We start from the raw sequence: 24,466 nt of genomic DNA, 5'->3' as shown, positions 1-24,466 counted from the left end.
ATCAGTCGTGACTGCACATTCTGTGCGTAGGCTGGATGCCCTCTGCAGGCGCACAGACATTTATTATTTATATATTTATTTTTTTGCCACTGATGCTAAATGGGGTCTTTGGGTCAGCGGCGGCGCTCTCTCTCTGGCCCTCGGGCCAAACCCGGAGGCTTTTCTTGTCTGGACATAACACGGTGAAATCCCCCGTAATCAAGCAGCTTGAGGGTCTGCTTTGAGGGGATTTAGTGCAATGTGGCAGGTGCCAATCTGACTGCAATCAGGATTTGCTCAGGCTCCGCCTCCCGACGGCCTCCAGCGACTTCAAACATGAGCTTACGCTTCGGCGAGACTAATGGCGGCGGTCGTTCATGCGGTTTACTCCGGCTCACGGTGTGTCATAGGTACGCAAGAGCGAATTAGAGATGTACTGCGTGCACTCAAACACATCACGGGACATTCAGGGTTTTGAAGGCGTGGGTTTTAAGCCGCTCCTTTTATCTAAGAGGGCAGAACTCTATATGCGCTTTTAGAACGTTTTCTGGGTATGATTTTGATAAATTTTTAGAATTGTTTTCACTGTTTCACAATATTCATATATTTAGCATCGCTCTTAAGTCTCATGACTGGATGCGAGTGCATCGGTGCATTTGTGTGATGGCACGAAAGTCAGTGATGCTTTGATCCGGTAATGTTTCATTAAAATTATTCATAGCTCGTTCGGCTCTTTTTTCCCCCTGTTTACCATTTTTATTAATGTGTATATATATATTATTTATTTCCGTTGCCCCTTTTTTTTCCGGCCAAAAAGTTATTTATTCACCAATCTATTTATTTCATCTTTTAATGCTTTGTTGCAGCACTTCACACAGAGGGCCCACCCCCACACCCCTACCACCTTATTTGAATACAGGTTGAATAATTTGAATACATTTGTAAATTCCCTCAGGGTGTCATCTGAGTTCTGTGCATGAACGTCGACAGATGGAGCAGTTTAGTTTCTTGTACGTGTGATATTTGAGACGTGCATGCGTTTGAAATGTGTGCGTAAGACAGGAACAGAAAGGGAGGAAAAAAACAAGACGGCGAATAAGAGGAAGGAGCCTTTAAAAGTCAGAAACTCCCGGAGGCAGTAGGACACACACACACACACACTCAGACTCAGCCGTCCCTCCTCTGCCGGTCTATTATTGATGTCGGACACGCAGGGTTCCCACTCAGCCATCTGTTCTCAGTTCTCCCACTCGCTGTCCCTTTTGCTTCATGCCGACCACTTTGGCACGCCAGCATAAGCAGAGCAATGCTGTCTTATCGATGTGTGAAGACTTCGTGAATATCACACACTATCAGGGGGGGGGGGGGAGTGAGAGAGAGAGAGAGGGAGACAGGGAGGAAGAGAGAGAGGTAGATGGCGAGAGAGGGAGAGAGAGAGGGGGGAGGGAGAGAGAGGAAGAGAGAGAGTGGGGGAGAGGAGAGAGACGAGAGAGAGGGGGAGGGAGAGAGAGGAAGAGAGAGAGGGGGAGAGGAGAGAGACCGAAGAGAGGGAGTGAGAGAGGGAGAGAGAGAGAGAGGGGGAGAGGAGAGAGACCGAAGAGAGGGAGTGAGAGAGGTAGAGAGAGACAGAGAGAGGGGGAGAGGGAGGGAAAGAGAGAGAGGGGGAGAGGAAGAAAGAGAGGGAGGGGGAGAGAATGAGAGGGAGAGAGAGGAAGAGAGAGAGAGGGGGAGAGGAGAGAGACCGAAGAGATGGAGAGAGAGAGGGAGATGGGGGAGAGGGAGATGGAGGGAGAGAGAGAGTAGGGGGAGAGGAGAGATGGAGAGAGAGAGAGGGAGAGGGAGGAGAGAAAGAGATCACAGTCTCTGCCCTGTAATCGTGTCACGAAGGCCTCAGATACAAAAAGGGTTGGGGGCGTGGCTTGTGACGGACTGTCACACTGTCCCCTTTTGCATGTTCAATCGAGCCCGGTTGCCATAGGTAACGGGGGGGGGGGGGGCTGCAGGTCTTTTCCGATTGGCTGTCGGGGTGTGCACCTGAGGCCTCGACAGACCCCAGCTGTGGGCCACATGTGGCGAGTCTGGAGACTCGGAAGGGTGGCGTGTGTTTGCAAGCACTTGGCTCCGCCTTGTTGTTAATCCATCGATGCGACACACACACACACACACATTTGCACGTGTGCATAGAAACTTGTCCATGCATGTCGAGGGGGATCACAAATGTTGCATGCCAGTCAGAAACTGCAAGCATCTGTCTGGCTGACATGTGAGTCAGGGGGGACGCCGGGGGGCTGCAGAGTGGCGATTAAGATAAGATATTAGTTTGAGGCTTTGAAAAAAAATCGAAGCTATATCACTCCATCATGTGACTTGTCTTTTACATATTCCTAGAGGGGCGTGGAAGAAGCTTTGCTCTCTGGCCAGCGCTGGAGTTAAGACCCCCCACGGCCCCCCTGGGGAGTGCGAGATGAGAGGAGAAATTAATAGATGTGTGGCAAGTCAAACGCTTCGGCTGAACCGAAGGATCAGAGGAGGGCGGGGGGACGAGAGTGTTGGAGGCGGTAAACAAGAGAGCACAATCAGGCAAAGGAAAGAAGGTCAGCCACTTAATGAGCCGCTCCCCTGAAGACCTTTCGTTGTCCCTCGTATCCTCCGGGCCTCGAAGGCGGCGCTTCTAGGTGGCTCTTCGGTGGAGCGTCTCTTTTTTCGACGAGATGGAATCACGCCCCCGCGTTCACACCCACTTTGTCCGTAGCCAGTAAATAAGAGATGTTGTTATCGTCTTCGGCTCTTGTCACAATGCGCGAGCAGAGCCTTTTTTTAACTTCCTCGGCTGCCTTGAAAAACAGATTGCAAATTAGCACTTCGTCTTCCAAGCCGGAGGAGTCACGGACGCCCCCCCCCCCCCCCCCCTAGCATGGAGACGTCGCTTTCTGTCTTCCCTTGTCTTTCTCACCACATCATGGCGTGTGAGACGTAACACGAACTGAAAACAAGAATACATTCCCGTAATGTTCAGGAGAGTGGAGATTTTAATATTAATAGACTACACTGAGTGATGTGTGAACGTCACTCTCGGCGCTGTCACGGCTTCCCTCGCTTCGACCCCGCTGTGACCTCTGCTGGCTCCGCTTCCCTTTGAACTTGAGCCCCGAAACCCCGCTGCGTTCAGCCGGATCTCATCCCGCTGCTCGCCATTAAATATTGATCGCTACTAAATAACAAACTCGTCCGCCTATTTATCCATCCATGCATCTATCTATCAATCCATCCATCAATCTATCCATCCATCCATTCATCATCCATTAATCCATCTATCAATCTATCCATCAACAAATCCATCAATCCATCCATCTATCAATCACCAAACATCTATCAATCATCAATCCCTCCATCAATCCATCTATCATCCATCCATCATCCATCTATCCATCAACAAATCCATCTATCATCCATTTATCAATCCATCCATCCATTTATCCATCTATCAATCCATCCATCTATCAATCATCCATCCATCAATCCATCCATCTATCTATCCATCCATCTATCCTCCATCAATCCATCGATCAATCATCAATCCATCCATCAATCCATCCCTCCATCATCCATCAATCCATCCATCATCCATCAATCCATCCATCCATTCATCATCCATTAATCCATCTATCAATCTATCCATCAACAAATCCATCAATCCATCCATCTATCAATCATCAATCCCTCCATCTATCCATCCATTTATCAATCCATCCATCCATCATCCATCCATTTATCCATCTATCAATCCATCCATCTATCAATCATCCATCCATCAACAAATCCATCATCCATCTATCCATCTATCCTCCATCTATCCTCCATCAATCCATCTATCAATCCATCTATCAATCCATCCATCAATCCATCCCTCCATCCCTCCATCATCCATCAATCCATCCATCATCCATCAATCCATCCATCCGTTCACATGTTGAAGTTGGCCTTTCTTCGTTTTGATGTAGAGGAGTTACGCCGCCTGTTATCATTTCCTCAAAGACGATGTGGGCTAATAACACAAGACAAAGATGGCGTCGATGAAACTGGGGCAGTGTGCCATATATATGAATCCTCCCTGCAGCGTGGCCAGGTGGGCGCCATGCCACCCCGCTGCACAATGGGCTCACCCGCCGTGATTTATTAAAACGACCCCCAACCATTGGCTAAACAGACATTGAGCTTGAATCAGCCTCTCCGTCTTTGTGTGTCTCTCTTTCCTCCGTGGCCCTCGAGCTGAAGGGGAAGTCAGTTTGAATGCATGTCAAGGAGGGAGTGTAATGGCAGAGCCGGCCGCCGATTGGAACCGTTAAACGTGCCCATTACACGGGGTCTTTAGCGTCACGGAGAAATAACCTCTCATCATCCTGACGAGCGGTAGCCCCATCAAGCCCCTCCCCCCCTTTGTTGAGTGGCCATATGTAAATGAATGGGATCTATACGTACTCCATAACCCCTCCACTCTCACACGGCTTGATTACGTTAAACATGAGAACCGGCTCAAATAGAGAGCGTCAAAGGGTTTTTTCGGTTCAAAAAGGCTCTTCAACGGCAAGTACCCGCCGGAGTCCCAGAGCGCCTCCCCCCCCCTCTTCACGCCGCATTGTGTGTTTCGACGAGAGGCGACGCACACCTGCCGAGGACGAGGGGTTGAGATAACAGTCCTGACGCGGAGGCATCTGGCGCTGCCACGGTGACGCGAGCCCAAATACACCCCAGGAGTGGGTAATGAGGCGTAGGAGACGGGGGTGTCGTGTTTTGGGGGGTCTCTGTGTGTGTGTGTGTGTGTGTGTCTCTGAAGACCATCTGCAGTCCACTGCCATAAGCTCACTTGCGTGTGACTCACGAGCAGCGTTAATTCCACTTAAACAAAAGCACATTTAACCTTCTACGACTAAAGGATGGAGGTTAACAAACTGTAGAGAACGAGTACAATAAGTGTGTAATTTACCCAAAAGTAGTCGCCATCCACCCGTGTCTTTGAGTGTCACCATCGACATGGCGGCCCACAGTTCTTTGCGGGGCTGCATTTTCAGGAATGTTCCAGGAATGTTGAATAAAGGACCCTCGTTGCGTCCACTCGTTTTCTAGAAGCCTCTAGTCCTTTGTGAGAGAGCCAGATGGATGAAGGCGTCGTCTGCATAGGAAGGAACAGCAGCCTCATTTTACCAGTAGAGAAACAAGTACATGTTGAATTGGAGAACCTACTATGAGATAAACCACTATTGATTTATAAATGCCCCTGATGTCTTTGTTTTGGTCTACTAGACAACACTATTTGTTGTGTATATATAATGAATTGCTACCTTTGACTGCTTTACTTTGTAATATTGTTTTTATCTTTTAAAAAATATAGTTTTTACTGGTTTCTTTGTGTTTTCGTAATCCTGGTTTTTGAAATATAAAAAACTTAGACTTAATATGGACCTAAAATGGTGCAATGGGGCTTACGTAGTTAAAGTATATTTTCCTTTATAATATATTTATATATTTATTTATATATATAGTACACACCAGCCGCCAAGTCAAATTCTTCGTGTGTCTAACAAACGTAGCAAATACATTTTTCTGTTTCTGACTCCGATGTTCACATCTCACATTTATCTCTTTGCTCGTTCCAGGTAATCTCCGCTCTGTCCCGGATCTCCCACCACAGCATCGCTCAGATCAAAGGCATCAGGTACGTGTCTCGTTTTGTAACTCTCTCATTTATCATTTGAGCGGCCCGCATCGTTGGCCCCGGGAACCGCTCGGATGAATGCGTTGCACATACGCTCGCAGCCCCAATATTAAGATGGAGGTGGCTGTTAACATCCGCTGCTCATTTGTCTGCAATTTACATGTTTAGGCAATCAGCTGCAGCTCTCAGCCACTGGCATCTTACGGGGGAGCAAAATAAACCCACAGAACATTTACATCACTCAAAACCTGAGTCGGGGGGGGGGGGGGGGTACCACATTGTATGCGGGGGCCAGTCGTTTCTCACATGATGGTTGAGGTTGAGAGCATCCCTCACGCCGCTTCATCAGCTTCGGATCGCTTTTTGGATCGCTCTTCGGATCCTCATTCGCATCGCCCTTCAGAACGCTCTCCGGATCGCTCTCCGGATCGCTCTCCGGATCGCTCTTCCTTCGCTTTTCGGATCGCTCTCTGCATCGCTCTTTGGATCGCCCTTCGGATCACCCTTCGCATCGCCCTTCGGATCGCCGTTCGGTTCGCTCTTCAAGACACTCATAATTAAATATCTAAAATATATATTATCTGCTCACCTTCTAGCTGTTTGTTTTCTCCTGGTTTCTTAGCGTCTGCATGTTCCCCTCCCTTCACTGAGGACTTCTCTATTTCAGCTCTCTGTGATTGTACTCATATGCTGTAAGCGGCTTCCTCCGGAGGAAAGACATCTGTTAGGTGTCAACCGTGCACATCTGTGGCTGAAAAAAAAGAGCTGCAGTTAGGTGTTGATTTTCGAAGGTTTGACAGTCGTGCATATTCAGTGTTAATATCTAACACATTGTTGAGCCCTCTGAACCGCAAGCTGTTTCTGAGATTAGTTTTTGCGCCTGTCACATTTTACTCTGTGGCCTCGATTTTTTTATGCGATATATAATACATATGTATATATATTATATATATATATATAATATATGTATATAATATATATTTATGTACAATATATCAAATATATATGCATAAAATATATATATATATATATATATATTATATATATACTTCCTGCACCTCGATAGAAACGGCACAATCATGACTAGTAAAGATAATAAAAAGATTACTTTTGTGCAGTACAACACAGCTACTATGCCATAAATTCTAAAATGTTATTTCGTTGAAAATTCTTTTTGATAAAAAAAGGAAAATACTTTACACACTGGATCTATATATCCAACATGTTCCCAAGAGTCTAAAAGTGTGACCGACATTGGAACTAAAAGGTTCTTAAGTGATGTATGACATTAAAAAGCCTCTCCTGCTCTCTCCCTTATAACTCAACTCTTGCGATGATAAACGGTGTCGTTTTGGCGATTATTTGAAGAAAACATGCTTTTCAATCCCGCCGGAGGGTTTTATGGTTCAGAGGGGGCGGGGCTTTAAACAATAGTGCATCTCTTAATGCTTTCGGTGCAGGATTCGCACGTATGTATTGTCATGTTCGCTATGATCTCACATGAACAGAGTGCTGATATCAGCGGAGCACTTCCACAACACGGATGTTCACTGACCCCGGTTGGCCTCTTCTAAAGGGTCACCCCCTCGCCCCGGGTCTTGGTATTCCTGCTCAGGGCGAGGTCAGCTGCACCGCGAGGTCTCGTGGACTTGACGGATCTCTTCTCGTCACGCTCCAAAAGCGCCTGTCAACCATGTCCAGGCCCGAGGACGGCTCTAATTCATCATTCCCATAAAGAAGAGGGCCCAGCCAAATCTGCTGGTATGATGATGTCATTTCAAAAATACGTGGCGAGGTGCTGAATGCGTCTTATTTCAAACTCCCACGTCTCACAGAGATTTAGATTTTTGGGAGGCAAAAAAGTTGGTAGACAAAAAGTTGTGAGGTACAATGTTGTGTGGCAATAAATGTGTGAGGCCAGAAGTTGAGGCAAAAAGAAACAAGGCTAATATTAAGGTGTGAAAATTATTGCGTGAAATGTCTTAATGTTTTTAAGAAGCAATTCGAAAAGATCATTGAGGAAAGTGCTCTAGAAAAGCAATTTGATCGACGCTGTCGAGCTGCAGTTCCCCCAGCGGCCACAAGCATTCAGTTTCAATTCAATTCAGGTTTTTTTTATATCCAAATATCACAAATTTGCCTCAGTGGGCTTTACAATCTGTACAAATACGACACCTCTGACCTTTGACCTCAGGAAAAACTCCCAACTAGAAAAACCTTTTCAGGGAGAACAAAGTGAATAAACCTTCAGGAGAGCAACAGAGGAGGATTCCTCTCCAGGATGGACAGAAGAATAGATGTCATGTGACCAGAATGAAGCATTATAGAGTTACATAAACACAATCAATGAATATGACAATATATGAATAGTTCGTAGTAGGCATGTCCATCGACTTCTGTGGAGGCCCATTGATCTGGCCTGGGATGCGATGGGGCATCGATAATTCACGTGTCGGTCACTTTGTCGGCATCACAGCCCCGAGGGCGGAGAAATGTCCGCCATATTTAGCATGCAGTCAAATATCTGTACGCTCTCCTCCTTTAGGACTCTGCATCCTGTTTACCATCCTATTATTGTTTCCACACTTTTACAGTTGAATTTGCGAGCGACTTATTACGTCATACAGATACAGTCCGAATCCACAACCTTTCGATGGGTCCTCTGCTTCGTTGACCTTTCTTCTGCCCTCGGTTCCACCTCTCCGGGACACCCTTCATTAAATAACTTAGTCTACTCTCCTCCCCATTAAGGATGGAGGTTTGGTATTGTAGAAAAACATCCATCAAATCAAAACCCCATCCGACACCCTTTTTGTTTAGGCGTCGTGCTCACGTCTCGTTGTGTGTCCTCGGATGTGACCTTGTCTTCCTCACAGCTTATCTACAGTATGGAGCTGGGGTCACCCCCCCCCCCCCACCCCTCTCTCTCTCTTTCCTACCGCTTATCTTTAGTGTCCTCAGCTCACCACACTCTAACCTTCAACTTGCTCGCACTTGCTTCACTGTTCACAGTTCATGCCTGACCGGTGCTGTGGGACTGTGTGTGTGTGTGTGAGTGTGCTATCGAAGGGGATCTGGGCTGAAGAGGATCTGGGTCGAAGGGGATCAGAGCCGAAGGGGATCTGGGTCGAAGGGGATCTGGGTCGAAGGGTATCAGGGCTGAAGGGAATCGGTGTCGAAGGGGATCTGGATCGAAGGGGATAGGCGTCAAAGGGGATCTGGGTCGAAGGGGATCAGGGTCGAAGGGATCTGGGTCGAAGGGGTCTGGGTCGTAGGGTGCGAGAGACCTCAGCATCACGGCAGAGAGCAGATGAGGACTGTTTTTTCCATCATCATATTCCTTTATGTGCAGAATGTTCTTCCCTTCAACGTGTTTTTTCTTTCTTTCTTGCTTGCGTCAGTTGAATTCTGACTTCATGCAAGGGTGAATGCACTCAATGAAAACCACACCTGAAGCGACAGTGCAGCCATTTTCCTGCATGCAGTAGACGCTCTATAGGTGGAGTTCTTTGCTCGTTGTATATTTTGCACGTTGACGTTGCTCAGTAAGAAAATGCACGAGTCGGCAACCATTAATACAAATTACAATCTGTCATAGAAATTAGGCAACTGGAGCAGAATGTATAGGTAAAGTTGTACCCCTACAGATGCAGCCACGTGCAATTATTTGTAATATATATATATTTCTATGATTCTAAATAATATAGAGAAAAAGAGGAAACAAAGAAAAAGCCAGTAATAAAAATTACAAAAATAGAGGAATCAAAGGATTTGTTGAAATGTTCCAACCAGCCACTTAATTCACCAACACCCTCTCGGTTAGTCTTTTCCCTGTTAGTAATGAACCCTTAACAGCCCTTAAAATGAAATAATCATCACAATTTGAAATAGCTTTTCTTCACCTGATCCAAGGACCAACAAATGAGGAGATATAAAATAGTGAAAAGCAACCAATCCAAAGCCAGAGATCGTTGGCCATTTCAATTTGAAACAAACAATGCCATTTTCTTTTCTTAATCAACTCATTGACCAATCGACTAATCGGCTCAGCTTCACCCAAAGTCCTTCTGTGTCGGATGAAAAGCCCTTTGGTGAGATGAAGGCTACTTCTTTCATGAAATAAAGACGAAAGACAAATGGGTGTCATACAGCGTTTCCGCTAGAAGACGACTGTATCGGTCTTCTCCGTTACCCCGAGAGTCTCGGACGGAACAGAAGCAGCAACACCGAGTTATGGTTCACAAAACACTTTATTCGTATATGACACTCGAGAACTGTCATGGCGACCGACCGAGCTATCGCCTCCCGCTCCTCGGCCGCTACTGCTCCTTTATGGGGACAGACACACACAGATGAACCACAGCTGGGGCTGATTAACAATCAACCACCAACTGAGGCAGTCAAACAATCAACCATCAGCTGAGGCCGATTAACAATCAACCACCAGCTGAGGCCGTTAAACAATCAACCACCAGCTGAGGCCGGTAAAAAAAAATCAACCACCAGCTGAGGCTGATTAAACAATCAACCACCAGCTGAGGCCGATTAACAATCAACCACCAGCTGAACCCCCCCCGCTCCACCCACTCTGCAGCCGAGCCTAAACACACCCCGCTGCCACAACGTCATTTTTGGGACGACATACGGTAGATCTGCACGTGTTTCCACAAATAATTTTATTAACACTTTTCCTCATTCCCTCCGTTCTTTTTCCTCCTCCTGCCGGCACCGCCGCGCCCCCTCTCACGCCACTGAATTACATCACGCACATTAGTATGCAGTTATCACAATGCACATCCACTCCTCATGTTTAACTCATGTTTGACTGCATCGTGGTGTGCTAATGTCATTAGTTAATGTGGTGAAAAAAAGGAAGATACTTTTCCCTCGCATGCCATTTCTGCACACAACCTAACTTAGGCAATTACACCCGAGGGTTTGATGAACAGGCGGTAAAGTGGACACCTTCTTGCGCGGTTTATCGACCCCTGTAGAAACAGAAGCCGTGTCCCGGGACACGAAACACCGGCGGCTACACCGGCGTTCTGCTGTCAAATCAATGGGGCCGGCTCACGTTTCCTGGACGCCCGCATCCGCTTTAAGGACGGCAGGAAGTGTAAATGAGACGTTATGATCCACGGATAAAGGGGCGGGACAAGAGGGTTCAGAGGATATGGACCAATGAACTTGTCAGTGGTGTGGCCTAATATGTAAAGACACATAATTTCCAAATCACTTGGCCTATCCTCACCAAATTGCTCAACTATGTCCACATGCCATCCCTAAACATACGCTAATTTTCTAATAATATTTAAACACTAGGTTTTTTTAGGGGGCGTGAAGCGTCAAATCTGTGCCCTCATTGTCACAAGCAGGAAGTGGATTTTGTGGTCTTACTGTTGACATTTATTGAACCAGAAAAGGCCTTGTTCAGATTATGCATCTCTTTTTATTTTCTGCATTGACCACGACACGCTGCAAGATGTTATTTTCTTTCTTTAATGTATTACTTATCTTTTTTAATAAGAGTAACACAAGTGCAAAAACAAACGCACGGTCACGCCCCTCTCATTGTCCCCCCTGGCAATGACGGTTGATATTTTATTGAAAGAAACATTCCAATTAAATTTGAGTACATGAAGAAAACAAAAACAGATCATTTATTCTGTATATATTACTCCAATTCTTTGGCTGACTGAAGATAAACTTTACATATTTACATTTCCTGTTGACAAAAACGCAATAAATAAGAATTTGTAAATTTAAAGTATATTTATTGTACTGGTATTAACAATCCTAAATTATACTAAACTAAACCACCACAACTTTTGATTGTTCAATATATCCCAATAAAATTGGACAGGCTCATGAAATGAATCCTTCAGTCACAGACAGCTGTCCAAACTGAGCCTCTTCTGACTAAGATTTAAAAAGAAAGAAATATACAAGCTGAACATATTGTCCCTTGACAAAATATGAATTCAACAAAGTGAGAAATGTGCTCCTTATTTAACCGAAAAGAAAGCAGAGCTGCTTTTAAACTACACAGACACAAAGTACAAAAGAAAACCTTGAATAAACCAAATTTGGTTGGATAAAATCGAGGGTATAAAAAATTAACAAAGACCCCTTTTTGTTCTCCAAAAAGACTTATGATTATAAAAAAAACATACAAATAAAAAGCCACGTATCCGTTTTGCTTTAGGCCGCAGCGCGAAGGCATGAACAACATGCCGGAGCGCTCGCAGGACAACGGAGAGTTATTGAATAGCCCAGAGACGCCTCATCATCGGAGTCCTGATGAAATTATAAACACGGTTCAATTACACCTGGTTGTATCGTTTATGCGAAATGAAAACGGCAGCGTTGGGCAAACCGGCCGGGGAGATGCAGAAGAGAGCGCCGCCGCCGCCCCGCAAACTACTACGTAATTAAATTTAGCCCTGCGGGACTCCATTAATAACTTATAATATAATGCACATTTCATTGGAGGGGGCCATAAGATGTGGGTGTGTTATTACGCTCTGGAGGGGAAGCCCCCCCGCCCGCGCCGTCTTTGCGCTTCATAACAGCGAAGTGAGGAAGTAACATCAGATGAGGCACTTCTTGAGTTATGATTCCTTAATAATAACGCTCGTAATTAGCTCACAGGAAGAAAAAAAAAGAGATTTTTGTTTTTTTATGAAGTCGACCAAACATCGGAGGAGCTTGCAAAGTTCCCCCAACTCGGAGAAGACTGTGGAGTGTGCAGGATTCTTTCTCTGTGTGTGTGTGTGTGTGTGTGTGTGTGTGTGCCTGAGGCTGACCAGCTGACCTTTGACTCTCGCTGAGCATTCATTAACCTGATGGCTGACACACTCGTTCCACTGTAGCTTTAATCACAGACAGGCTGATTGCTGGCGTCGCGTCTCATTCAAACTGTGACGCTCTACGGGGCGTCAGTAGCTTATCATCTGAATTATCTTCCGGGAATTTAAAAGTATGCCAATTTGTACTCTTATAAATAATCCCAAATTATATGGGGAATTATGAACGACGGCAAAACTGAAGGATGCACAACTAAACCACCAACGCTCTGATTGACTGTTCAATACATCCCAATAAAATCGGGACAGGCCCAATGAGATGAACCAAATATGAACGTTTTTTTAAGGAAGAAGAAAAATGGGGGGGGGGGGGGAAAAGAAAGAAGAGCACAAAGATGGCCGAAGCGACTCAGCTAGGTTGCATCATGAAATGAATCCTTCGGTCTTCCATCTTCGCCACGCCTAACCCCACGTAGCTGCGTGAAGGAAAAGAGCAATTTTGCTGGTAGATACCCGGAGGACATGAACAGCGATCCGTTTGGCCCCGCCCCCTTCCCTGTTGTACTTCATGCAGCATCAGTTGCTATTAGCGCATACTGAGCACCAAATGTACTGTGGAAAAGCGAGAGGACAAAAAAAAAAGTACGGCTGGCAAAACGCCATAAACCCACCTCTTAAATGCTGAGTAGGAAAGTGCAATTAACTGTGACCCCCCCCCTCCTTCCTCCTCCTCCATCTCAAATCCATGAACTACTTTATTGCCCTTTATGCAGGTAATATAAAGAAATAAAGTAGTCAGGTATTAAAAGCACTAAAATGAAACAAAGGTTGAATATCCTGGAAACGATTTGATTTGGATGATGGGATGTATCCTCAAATTGAGATTTTTTTAAGACCTCCTCGCTCTAATGTATATAAAAAATATATATATATATATATAAAATATATTTGTGCCCTTGCCCATATGCACAGTTACAACTCATAGTGCTGTTTTTATTGCTTCACACTGTGAGCAACAGATCACTGCATTTGGCTCTTTTTTTGTATTTCTTTTTTTTTTACAAAGATGCGAAATCACAATAATATATATCATATTCATAGATTAATAAACACACAAGTGCCTTTTTTTATGAGAGCTGTGAACGTCTGGTCTCTTGACTCCTCTCTCCCGCACGTTCCCATCCAGAGACATGCCTTCATTTATTTTGGGGCCGTGTGCATCAAATCAATCGGCAGCGATTTGCCTCCGCATGGAATCATTAGAAGGGATTCATTACTTAATTCACGTAGGATTTAAGATCATTATATACTCATCCCAATAAACAAAAAGGTTTGCACTTCCATCAAGGGAGGAAATTACAAAACAAAAACTAATTAGGATGATATAATTGACCGACCAAAAAAAACGATTATAAAAAAAAAGAAATATTGTTTACATTTAGGATCATGGGGGGGTGGGAGGGGCCACATGGTTTGTTGACCAACGTCAAATAATGTTTGGATTTCGGGATTGTTCGCATCATGTCGGATCATGCTTGGAAGCAAAAGTAATCTGTTGTTAAATATAATATTTTTTGACAAAATATTGCACAATGGGTACTTTGAGGTATTTGGGCACTTTGAGGTATTTGGGTACTTTGAGGTATTTGGGCACTTTGAGGTATTTGGGTACATTGAGATATTTGGGTACTTTGAGGTATTTGGGTACTTTGAGGTATTTGGGTACTTTGAGGTATTTGGGCACTTTGAGGTATTTGGGTAATTTGAGGTATTTGGGTACTTTGAGGTATGTGGGTACTTTGAGGTATTTGGGTACTTTGAGGTATTTGGGTACTTTGAGGTATGTGGGTACTTTGAGGTATGTGGGTACTTTGAGGTATTTGGGTACTTTGAGGTATTTGGGTACTTTGAGGTATTTGGGCACTTTGAGGTATTTAGGTACTCCGAACACCTGATGACCAATAAATGTGGAGATTTTTAAAATATCCCGCCCCCAAGGGCGGCTGTAGCTCAGTGGGGTAAGCGGGTCGTCCTGCAACCCCAAGGTTGTCGGTTCAATCCCCGCTCTCCCCATTAGTTGCTAGTCGAAGTGTCCTTGAGCAAGGCACTGAACCCCCAGTTGCTTCCCGGGCGCATCACTGCAGCCCACTGCTCCTTAATAACTAAGGATGGGTTAAATGCAGAGAACTAATTTCCCCTTGGGGATTAATAAAGTATATATCTTTATCTATCTTATCATATCTTAAAGGAGCTGTGTACCATATTGCCCCCTAGAAGAGCGCTCACACTAAATGGGGACTACTTGTAGTTCCTAGGGTAGCTTAGCCTAGAGCCTTTGCCCCTCTTTAGTTTTATAGCTCCTCTTTCCAATTTCAACTCAACCTCTGGTCACCTCCTTTTAGAGAAGTCTAGACTTACCTCTTAGACTTTTTTTACTATCTTCTCTTTTCTCCTCTTTAAGGTTTCCCCAGCCCTCTCAATCTCTCTCAACTGCGTCTGCTTAGCTGCTTTTTTCCTTTTTACTTTCTTTGGTACTTATCTCCCCCTTGATCTATGATACATCTCATCCATCTCTCTCACTGCCTACTAACTGGGGAAGTCCTTTTTCCTTTTTTGCACTCATGTCCTGGGGAGACTCACCCTCCTCCTCCCCACCGCCATCTGCCTGATGGATGGATCGTGAGGTCTCCCATCGTGAATATGCCTACTATGAAAATAAACTGAATTGAATTGAATTATCAAATGTTGTTTTTCATAAAAACCTTTTACCGCCCTTCCAGATGGAGGGAAGGGAACGGCCCAGATGTTCCCGCCTACGCCACATTACCGCAACCCCGCGGGTTCGATTCCGGCCTCGGGACCTTTTGTGTCATGTTTAAGCAAATATGGCAAAATAAGAATAAAATGACAAAGAGTATCTCTTCTAAACATGCGAGGGATTAGTTCAATAACACACGCTTCAGTAGCTTCAGCGTGGTTAGCGATTAGCGCTGATCGTGACCTCACTGAGTTTAATGAGCTTCAATTGTGCGCGACATTAAGCTAATGGGTTATAATTTGTTGCAATCAGCTCACATGAAAGAAAGATAAAGAAGAAGAAGAATGAGGAGGAGGGAGGAAGAAGAAGGAGGAGGAGGAGGGGGAGGAGGGGAAAAAGAAGGATGGGGTGGGAGGGGGTAGGAGGTGAAGGAGGAGGGGGAGAAGAAGAACAACAACAAGGAAGAAGAAGATGAAGAAGGAGGAGAAGAAGAAGAAAGAAGGAGGAAGAAGAAGAGGAGGGGAGGAGAAGGAGGAGAGGAACAACAACAAGGAAGAAGGAGGAGGAGGAAGAAGAGGGGAGAAGGAGGAGAAGAAGAAGAAGAAGAAGAAGAAGAACAACAACAACAACAACAACAAGGAAGAAGAAGGAGGAGAAAGAAGAGGGGAGAAGAAGAAGAAGAAGAAGAAGGAGGAGAAGAAGAAGAAGAAGAAAGAAGGAGGAAGAAGAAGAGGAGGGGAGGAGAAGGAGGAGAGGAACAACAACAAGGAAGAAGGAGGAGGAGGAAGAAGAGGGGAGAAGGAGAAGAAGGAGGAGGAGGAGGAAGAAGAAGAAGAACAACAACAACAACAAGGAAGAAGAAGGAGGAGAAAGAAGAGGGGAGAAGAAGAAGAAGAATAAGAAGAAGAAGAAGGAGGAGGAGGAGGAGAAGGAGAAGAAGAAGAAGGAGGAGGAGGAGCAGGAGAAGAAGAAGAAGAAGAGGGGATGAGGAGAAGAAGAAGAAGTTGGCAGCATCCCTCCATCCACTCACGCACACGTCACAAAGATGTTTGCAGGAAGCAGATCTCTTGAGAATAGATCAGGAATACATCCGCCCTGTTCAGGAGCTGATTGATGACTCGTTAGTTTTTATGCTCCGCCTCTCCCCAGGAGGTCGTCTCTTCTGACGCCGCCGCGTGGGCCGGACTGAGAAATGAGGAAGAGCGCCGAGAGGAACGGGCCCGTTGAACGCCGTGAGGGCTTTTTGTTCAAAGGGTTTCACAGCCAAACCAACGTTCACACGCTCACCGGGTCACATCCCATAATACTCTGTGTGGCTGCCGCACCCCGAGAGGATGGAAGGCACCGGCAACCGTCTGACACACACACACACACACACACACACACACACCATGTTATTCTCCTTCCTGAAGTCATGAGGAAGGCCGTGTGAAGATGGCAGCTATCTTCGGATGTGACAGCGAGCAGCGTGTGGAGGTGTTTCACCATGTGGCCCCCAGACTGATGGCCCCCAGACTGATGGCCCCCGACACTGATGGCCCCCATACTGATGGCCCCCAGACTGATGGCCCCCAGACTGATGGCCCCTCACTTCAATACATCCACAGCGACACGCAGCACACACAACCATCTCTCACCGCTTATTGTTCTACCTGTGGATACCGTGGTGTTGTGTGTGTCCTAATGTTTCCTTCTCTCTCTCTTCCCATCTCTGTCTGTGTGTGTGTGTGTGTGTGTGTGTGTCAGGCCCTTTCCATCAGAGGACACCGCTCTGAATGAGGATGATGTGTACCGGAGCCTTGAAGAGCTGGCAGAGTAAGTATTCATTGTGCAACAAATACACCGACACACACACACACACACACACACACACAAACAAACGCACACGCATTCTCACACTAACACACATTTGTTTTTGCCACTGAGTTAAATCAACTTATCAAATATCAGTTTTATATATGTGTGTGTATATATATATTTATACTATATGTGTATACATCTATATATACAGTATATATATATATGTATATATATACCTATATATATATGTGTATATATATATGTGTATATATATACACATATATATACGTATATGTGTGTATATATATGTGTGTATATATATATATATATATTTATGTATTTATATATATATATATATATACTGATGATGTGGCGGCCTCTCCACCTGTGTGTGCGTGTGTGTGTGCGTGTGCATGCGTGTGTGCGTGTGTGTGTGTGTTTTGCTGGGCGTGAAAGGGAGAACAGTCGTCTCTTGGAGTCTGCAGCGGTTCCCGCGCTGACAGCAGCGGTTCGACTCCGATTAATGGAGAATAATTAGTCTCCCGCTCTGAGATGGGTGTCATTCATCACAGAGAGATAGGGGGCAAGGAAAGGAGGAGATAGAGAAGGAGACCATGCGGGGGTTATAGCAATATGCCGTATGAATACTTGATCGTGGCGTTCTCCGGGAGGGAGATGAGGAATGTGCTCTTTTCTGGAGGAGATGGGCGGCAGCCAGGCGGGCTAATGCTGGATCAGAGTCTGAAGCCAAACCTTTAGCCCCACGGCATGCCCATTGAAAGTTTTTACATCGGAAAAAAAAACTGATGTAAATGTGCTTCTAAAGGCAGACTGATTGCTGCATGTCCCTGAATGCACCAGGAAATATCAACGAGGCTAAGTTTCTTGTCGTCCGCATACAACCAGTTACTTAAAGTCCACCAGTAAATAACGTAATATACTGAATTATTCCTAAAGCGTATGGAGGTTATGCAAAATCTCCCCTTTCCATTCATTTGTTGTTTGCCTGATGCTGCGTTCACACCAAAAAATATTGTGAATATTCTGAACGCTTTTCGCGTCATTGGCGTCATTCGCGCCTTCGAGGGGGCGTGGCTTATCTCCTTGGCTTTACTCCAGTTTTCATTTCGGCCATCCACCACAGAAGAGCTAACCACTAGTTCTGCTTCATACTTGTTGAATGCCCTCGCGTCTGGGTTCATAATATTAATCTCATATATACATATTTATACATGACATCACCCGTAGGCGCACACAGCTCGGTGACTTTCACCGACTGCCTCTGAATGATTGTCTCTTCCAGCGCTACCAGAGCAGCAGCAGTTAGATTCACCCACGGCGGAGCATCTCAACGCTGATTGGCTTTCACAACTCCTAATGTTCTTCAACTTGAGGCGAAAATTCGTGCCAATCGCGTCTGTACGTTGACTTTGCTTATGGGATCTACTCACGCGGAGAATTGGCGTTGCTTTTGGTGTGAACGCAGCATTAGACTGTATACAAAAATTAGACGTAAACACTGTGATGTCACCCATTGGCTTATGGACTATAAAGGTGCGTTCACACCAAAAGCGATGCGATTTTTTCGCGAAACCGAATCCCATGAAAAGTCAACGTACATACGCGTGTGGCTGCGAGTGAACTGCGTGTCAACTTTGAGGTGGTAATCTCGCAACTCAGGCCAATCAGCTCTTGAGTCGATTGGTCGAGCGAGTAAACTCACGCGTTTTGGGCGACGCGAAAAATCGCATCGCTTTTGGTGTGAACGCACCTTTACTCTGAAGCCTTGAGTTTGGCATTTAGACCGTCGCCATCGTGGTGTTTGGCCATCGTCCGTCCTGATTGCAATGCAAAGTGATTTGAAAGGGTCGAGCTGACTATTATTTTTGCAGACCAAATTTCTACGACGAAAAACAACCCGTGGTAGAGTCCTGTCAATCACCAGGTAGCCCCGCCCCTAAAGCATAAGTCCAAAAATGGACGATAATGTACGAAATGAACATAATGCTGTCTTGAAGAAGACTTGAAACTAGAGATTGAAGCTATAAACTCATGTTTACTGAGGGAATAAATCAAGAGCGAAGGAGGGTAATCTTTTCATAGACGTCTCTACAATCGGCCATCTTTTTTAAACCATCTGCCATTAGAAGAAAACGCAAGTTGAAGGCACCTCCCCATTTGGTTTTGACCACATGGAATCATGGAAAATTCATCTCTTTCTTGTTAGTTTTGATCCGAAGCGGTCGGCGGCGTCGCACCGCGGTGCTCTTTGCGTCGCCCGTCGGCGCAGAGGGCGGAGGGTCTCATTTAATTAATCGCGCGGCTCAGCAGCACGGCTGCTCTTGACCTTTCACAAAGAACATGTGTGCATTTACTTTCATCGGCGGACCGACACATAATTGATTCATCAGCAGGTCCCGCACCTAATATAGTTGGACACGCTCGGCACATAGGCCACGCTAAGCAAAAACCAGGGCTCTGAAAGACTTATTAATTAGCCCGAAAAATATCGACGCATGCATAATTTTTTAAGTGGACGCATGACGGAACTGCGAGAGCGACGGGCGAGGACGATCTTACCGCAGTAATAATAATAGTCATTCGGTATGGATTGCGGTGCTATTTAAGAGCCTCTCGGAAGAGGAAGGGGATGACACAACGACAGCCCGGCTGGTATCGTAAAAATAACGGCGTGTAAAGAATAAAAGCGCAATGTTGTCACTAAATATGTTTAGTGTGAGCAAATGAAGCTGCGTGGAATCGCAACTGTAATGGCAAACAATAAAAAATCAATAGAATGGCGGCCATTAAGTTCAGCGATGGGACGGAAAAAGGACACTAAGTGCGATGGAAAGCGATCTATACAAAATTGATTTTGAAGGTGAGATAAAAAATAAAAATAAAATAAAAAACGTGGAGTTGGTGCCAGCGGACCAAACGTTAAGCAGAAAGACTGTCGCAGCAGAGGAAGATCGATCGACCTTTTCATTTTAATAAGGAGCGGCCAAAAGGACAGCGGGCTGGTGGAGGTCTCTGAGGAGAGCTGCAGGTTCACGACTCACTCATGTAAAGGTGACTGATGTATTGATCGCTGTGTTTAATGGCATAACTGCTTTGATAGATGGATGGATAGATGGATGGAAGGCTTTTAAAGATGGTCGTTCTCCAGCCAGCAGCTTGTCCGTACATGTAGCGGGACAATGTGTGCGGTCGACCGCCGTGTATCATGGTTGAGGTTTAAAGCAGAGGTCACTTTCCTCGGCTTGGAGGATTTCCATATTTACAATATCAAGTCAGAAGAACTTATGTCACGTCGGACGAGGGCCGGGGAATCGAGGCTTCGGACCGCGAGGCATGAGCTCACTTGGGGAAAATCGATGTGAATGAACCACACTGAGATTCCATGATGGGTTCAGGTACACGTGTGTTTGTGAGAGCCGAGCTCTCCCGGTCTTGATTCCTGCGGCACCGTATGTGTCTGAGTCGGGCAGAGGCCCGGTCGCTAGACCTCTAATTGAGGTCTCCTGGGTTAATGCGCTAAAACCCCCGAGCCACACTTCCTTCCTGGGGCTTTTGTGATGTCGGAGTCTCGGTGTCGTTTAACTCGCAGCGCGTCTGGAATGACTCCATCCCGGAGTTGACAAAGCATGAAATGGAGGTGGATGGGACACAGTCGCCAGGGGACTGTATGGATTTCCATTTTCAAAAGCAAACACGGTGTCACGAGCCCTTTGTGTCACTCTTGTGCACTTTGTTTTTTCTCCATTGATCCCTTGGGCGGGTCGGCATGAAAAGTCAATCGCTTTGAGAACGGATGGAACTCAGCCGGGTACCATTTACTGCATTGCACCGCTTTAGAGTCCAACTTTATCTTCCCGCGTGACCAACACTCGGGTGAAACTATCGTTCAGCTACAGATGGCCAAGAAAAACCATGAACTACACTATAAGAAGTGGACACCATGATGTCACCCAATTCAATTCAGTTTATTTTATACAGCCCAATATCACACATTATGAATTTGGCTCAGTGGGCTTTACAATGGACCCACCAGGCAGGAGGCATCAGACCCAGCCAGGTCCAATGGACCCTATGAGACGTGGAGTCACAAAGACTCCGGGGAGGAAGCAGAGTTTGTAATGTGTGATGGAGAGATGAAAATTCATCCATAAGTAGAGAGAGGAGAGGAGAGAGGTGCTCAGTGTATCCTAAAACGTCCCCCAGCAGCCTATCAGCCTATAGCAGCATCTCTAGGGGCGGGACCAGGTGAACCTGATTCAGCCCTAACTATAAACACTATTAAAGAGGAAAGATAGGTGCTCAGTGTATCCTAGAGGAGAGAGGTGCTCAGTGTATCCTAATACGTCCCCTAGCAGCCTCTCAGCCTATAGCAACATCTCTAGGGGCGGGACCAGGTGAACCTGATTCAGCCCTAACTATAAACACTATTAAAGAGGAAAGATAGGTGCTCAGTGTATCCTAGAGGAGAGAGGTGCTCAGTGTATCCTAGAGGAGATAGGTGCTCAGTGTATCCTAGAGGAGAGAGGAGCTCAGTGTATCCTAGAGGAGAGAGGTGCTCAGTGTATCCTAGAGGAGATAGGTGCTCAGTGTATCCTAGAGGAGAGAGGAGCTCAGTGTATCCGAGAGGAGAGAGGTGCTCAGTGTATCCTAGAGGAGAGAGGTGCTCAGTGTATCCTAGAGGAGATAGGAGCTCAGTGTATCCTAAAGGAGATAGAAGCTCAGTGTATCCTAGAGGAGAGAGGTGCTCAGTGTATCCTAGAGGAGATAGGAGCTCAGTGTATCCTAGAGGAGAGAGGTGCTCAGTGTATCCTAGAGGAGATAGGAGCTCAGTGTATCCTAGAGGAGATAGGTGCTCAGTGTATCCTAGAGGAGATAGGTGCTCAGTGTATCCTAGAGGAGATAGGTGCTCAGTGTATCCTAGAGGAGATAAGTGCTCAGTATCCTAGAGGAGAGAGGTGCTCAGTGTATCCTAGAGGAGATAGGTGCTCAGTGTATCCTAGAGGAGATAGGAGCTCAGTGTATCCTAGAGGAGATTGGTGCTCAGTGTATCCTAGAGGAGATAAGTGCTCAGTGTATCCTAGAGGAGAGAGGAGCTCAGTGTATCCTAGAGGAGATAGGTGCTCAGTGTATCCTAGAGGAGATAGGAGCTCAGTGTTTCCAAGAGGAGATAGGTGCTCAGTGTATCCTAGAGGAGAGAGGAGCTCAGTGTATCCTAGAGGAGATAGGTGCTCAGTGTATCCTTGAGGAGATAGGTGCTCAGTGTATCCTAGAGGAGATAGGAGCTCAGTGTTTCCAAGAGGAGATAGGTGCTCAGTGTATCCTAGAGGAGAGAGGAGCTCAGTGTATCCTAGAGGAGAGAGGTGCTCAGTGTATCCTACAGGAGATAGGTGCTCAGTGTATCCTAGAGGAGATAGGAGCTCAGTGTATCCTAGAGGAGAGAGGAGCTCAGTGTATCCTAGAGGAGAGAGGTGCTCAGTGTATTCTATAGGAGATAGGAGCTCAGTGTATCCTAAAGGAGATAGGAGCTCAGTGTATCCTAAAGGAGAGAGGTGCTCAGTGTATCCTAGAGGAGAGAGGTGCTCAGTGTATCCTAAAGGAGATAGGAGCTCAGTGTATCCTAGAGGAGAGAGGTGCTCAGTGTATCCTAGAGGAGATAGGTGCTCAGTGTATCCTAAAACATTACATAATAAGTAACATACATTAATCTTAAAGAGGAAAGTCTTCAGTCTACATGAGGTGACTGTGTCTGCCTCCAGGACTGAAGGTGGAAGCTGGTTCCCTGATAACTGAAGGCTTTGGTTCCCACTCTACTTTTTAAGACTCTAGGGACTACAAGTAGCCCCATTTGTTTGTGGACTTGCCCGTTTTGAAGTTGAATATTTTGGCCACTGTCCTGTTGTTCTTTTTGCTGTGGTCATTTTGGGGCTTTTTTTTGCAACCAGAAGTGAAACTCGAGGGTGAAGCTCGATGCAATCCGACGTCGAATAAAAACAAAGTGAACAAAAAAAGGTTTTAATTAACTTTGATGAATTGAAATCGCACCGTGAAAGGGTTAAAGTCCGACACACAATCCTGTCAATCACAAGGTAGCCATGCGTTAAAGTATACCGGCTTTATGGTCTGTTTTACTTCCAAATGGGATCATAATTTACAAAATGAACATCATGCTGTATTGAAGACTTGAGAACATCAACTCATGTTTACTGAGGGAATACAGACGACAGAAGGATACCCTCCTTTAGTACATACAGAATATCAAAAATATTTTATTGGGAATGTCTGCGCCTGTGTAAATAAGCCCGTAGGATTTGAATACTTAGTGTGCATTTCATCCACCGTGTTGGCACCGTGAGGCAACCTCCAGGGATCTGAGTCATTCGATGTGTTGGGGGTCTTACCAGCTGTGTGCGGCATCATCATGATGTCACACGCCCTGATCCAGACCGAATAATACAGCTCGAATACAACAACAACAACAAGATTGCTAAAAATCCTTCTCTCTGATTCTGATACGGTGAGTCATCCTCCAGCCCTCCTCTCCTCTGATAGGCTGACTCTGTGACATCGAGGCCTGGGACGTTTAATCGGACAGAAAATCAGACCTCATTCATCAGTCCTCAGGACTCCCCCCCCCATCCCTTTGTATTCTATTCCACTGCTGCAATGTGATGCATGCACATGCACACGCACACACAAAGTGCTTTTTACATGATTTATTATGTCCAAGAGACAAAAGGGATGAAACATTTTACGTTTTATATCTCTCTCTCTCTCTATATATATATATTTAGAGTTATGGTGCGACAGATTTATACTAGCAAGCGCACACCTAGGAACCTTAAGCATCACTACTGCATATCTAAACTACAACCATTTAACTTCACTTAATCCTAAACTTGATCTTAAACATTTAAAAGGGCGACTGACTTTTTTGCCCCCAAGTTCTGGTCCATTTTCTGTGAATCTCTTGTGCGTGTGAAGGTAGTACTCAGTAGTACCAAATGCATTAAGATAAACTGAGACACAATAGAAAACAATAAATACATAGTTCTTCTCCCTCAGACTGGCCATTAGCAGGTTCTATGAAGCCCAGTATGAACTGGTATTAACTGTGTTTTTTTATAGAATTTGCTAATTAGTCTCCCACATTGCTACAGTAGGAACTCGATTTGGGGTTCATTACAGTTATTTGACCCGAGGCTCGATGCATATCGACTGTGAAAACAGTTAGTCAATTATGACGTCTGTTAAAGACGTTACCCATTAGAAACCCGGAGGAGTCCAGAGGCTGATATTCCCTCTGTTCAGTGTTCGGGAAAATAAATATCGACAATGCATTGAACCTAAATCCATGAAAGAAGCATAACTGTAATAAATAAAAACAAAAAT

At 45.4% G+C, this 24,466-nt stretch overlaps 1 protein-coding gene across 9 annotated transcripts in view; it reads left to right on the top strand.

Annotated features, from left to right (window-relative positions):
- Nucleotides 1–24,466, top strand: part of vav2 (vav 2 guanine nucleotide exchange factor) — a 195,865-nt gene that overhangs the window by 124,098 nt on the left and 47,301 nt on the right. For all 9 annotated transcript variants that reach the window (XM_056431788.1, XM_056431786.1, XM_056431783.1 and 6 more), the window contains exons 3-4: nt 5,634–5,692; nt 17,003–17,071. In XM_056431788.1, coding sequence (XP_056287763.1) covers nt 5,634–5,692; nt 17,003–17,071 — 128 coding nt within the window. The remainder of the gene's footprint in view (nt 1–5,633; nt 5,693–17,002; nt 17,072–24,466) is intronic.

The sequence above is a fragment of the Pseudoliparis swirei genome, chromosome 15 (assembly GCF_029220125.1).
Source record: "Pseudoliparis swirei isolate HS2019 ecotype Mariana Trench chromosome 15, NWPU_hadal_v1, whole genome shotgun sequence".
Lineage (NCBI taxonomy): Eukaryota > Metazoa > Chordata > Actinopteri > Perciformes > Liparidae > Pseudoliparis > Pseudoliparis swirei.
The sequence above is the reverse complement of the archived record's forward strand: the minus strand, read 5'-3'. Positions and strand labels throughout refer to the sequence as shown.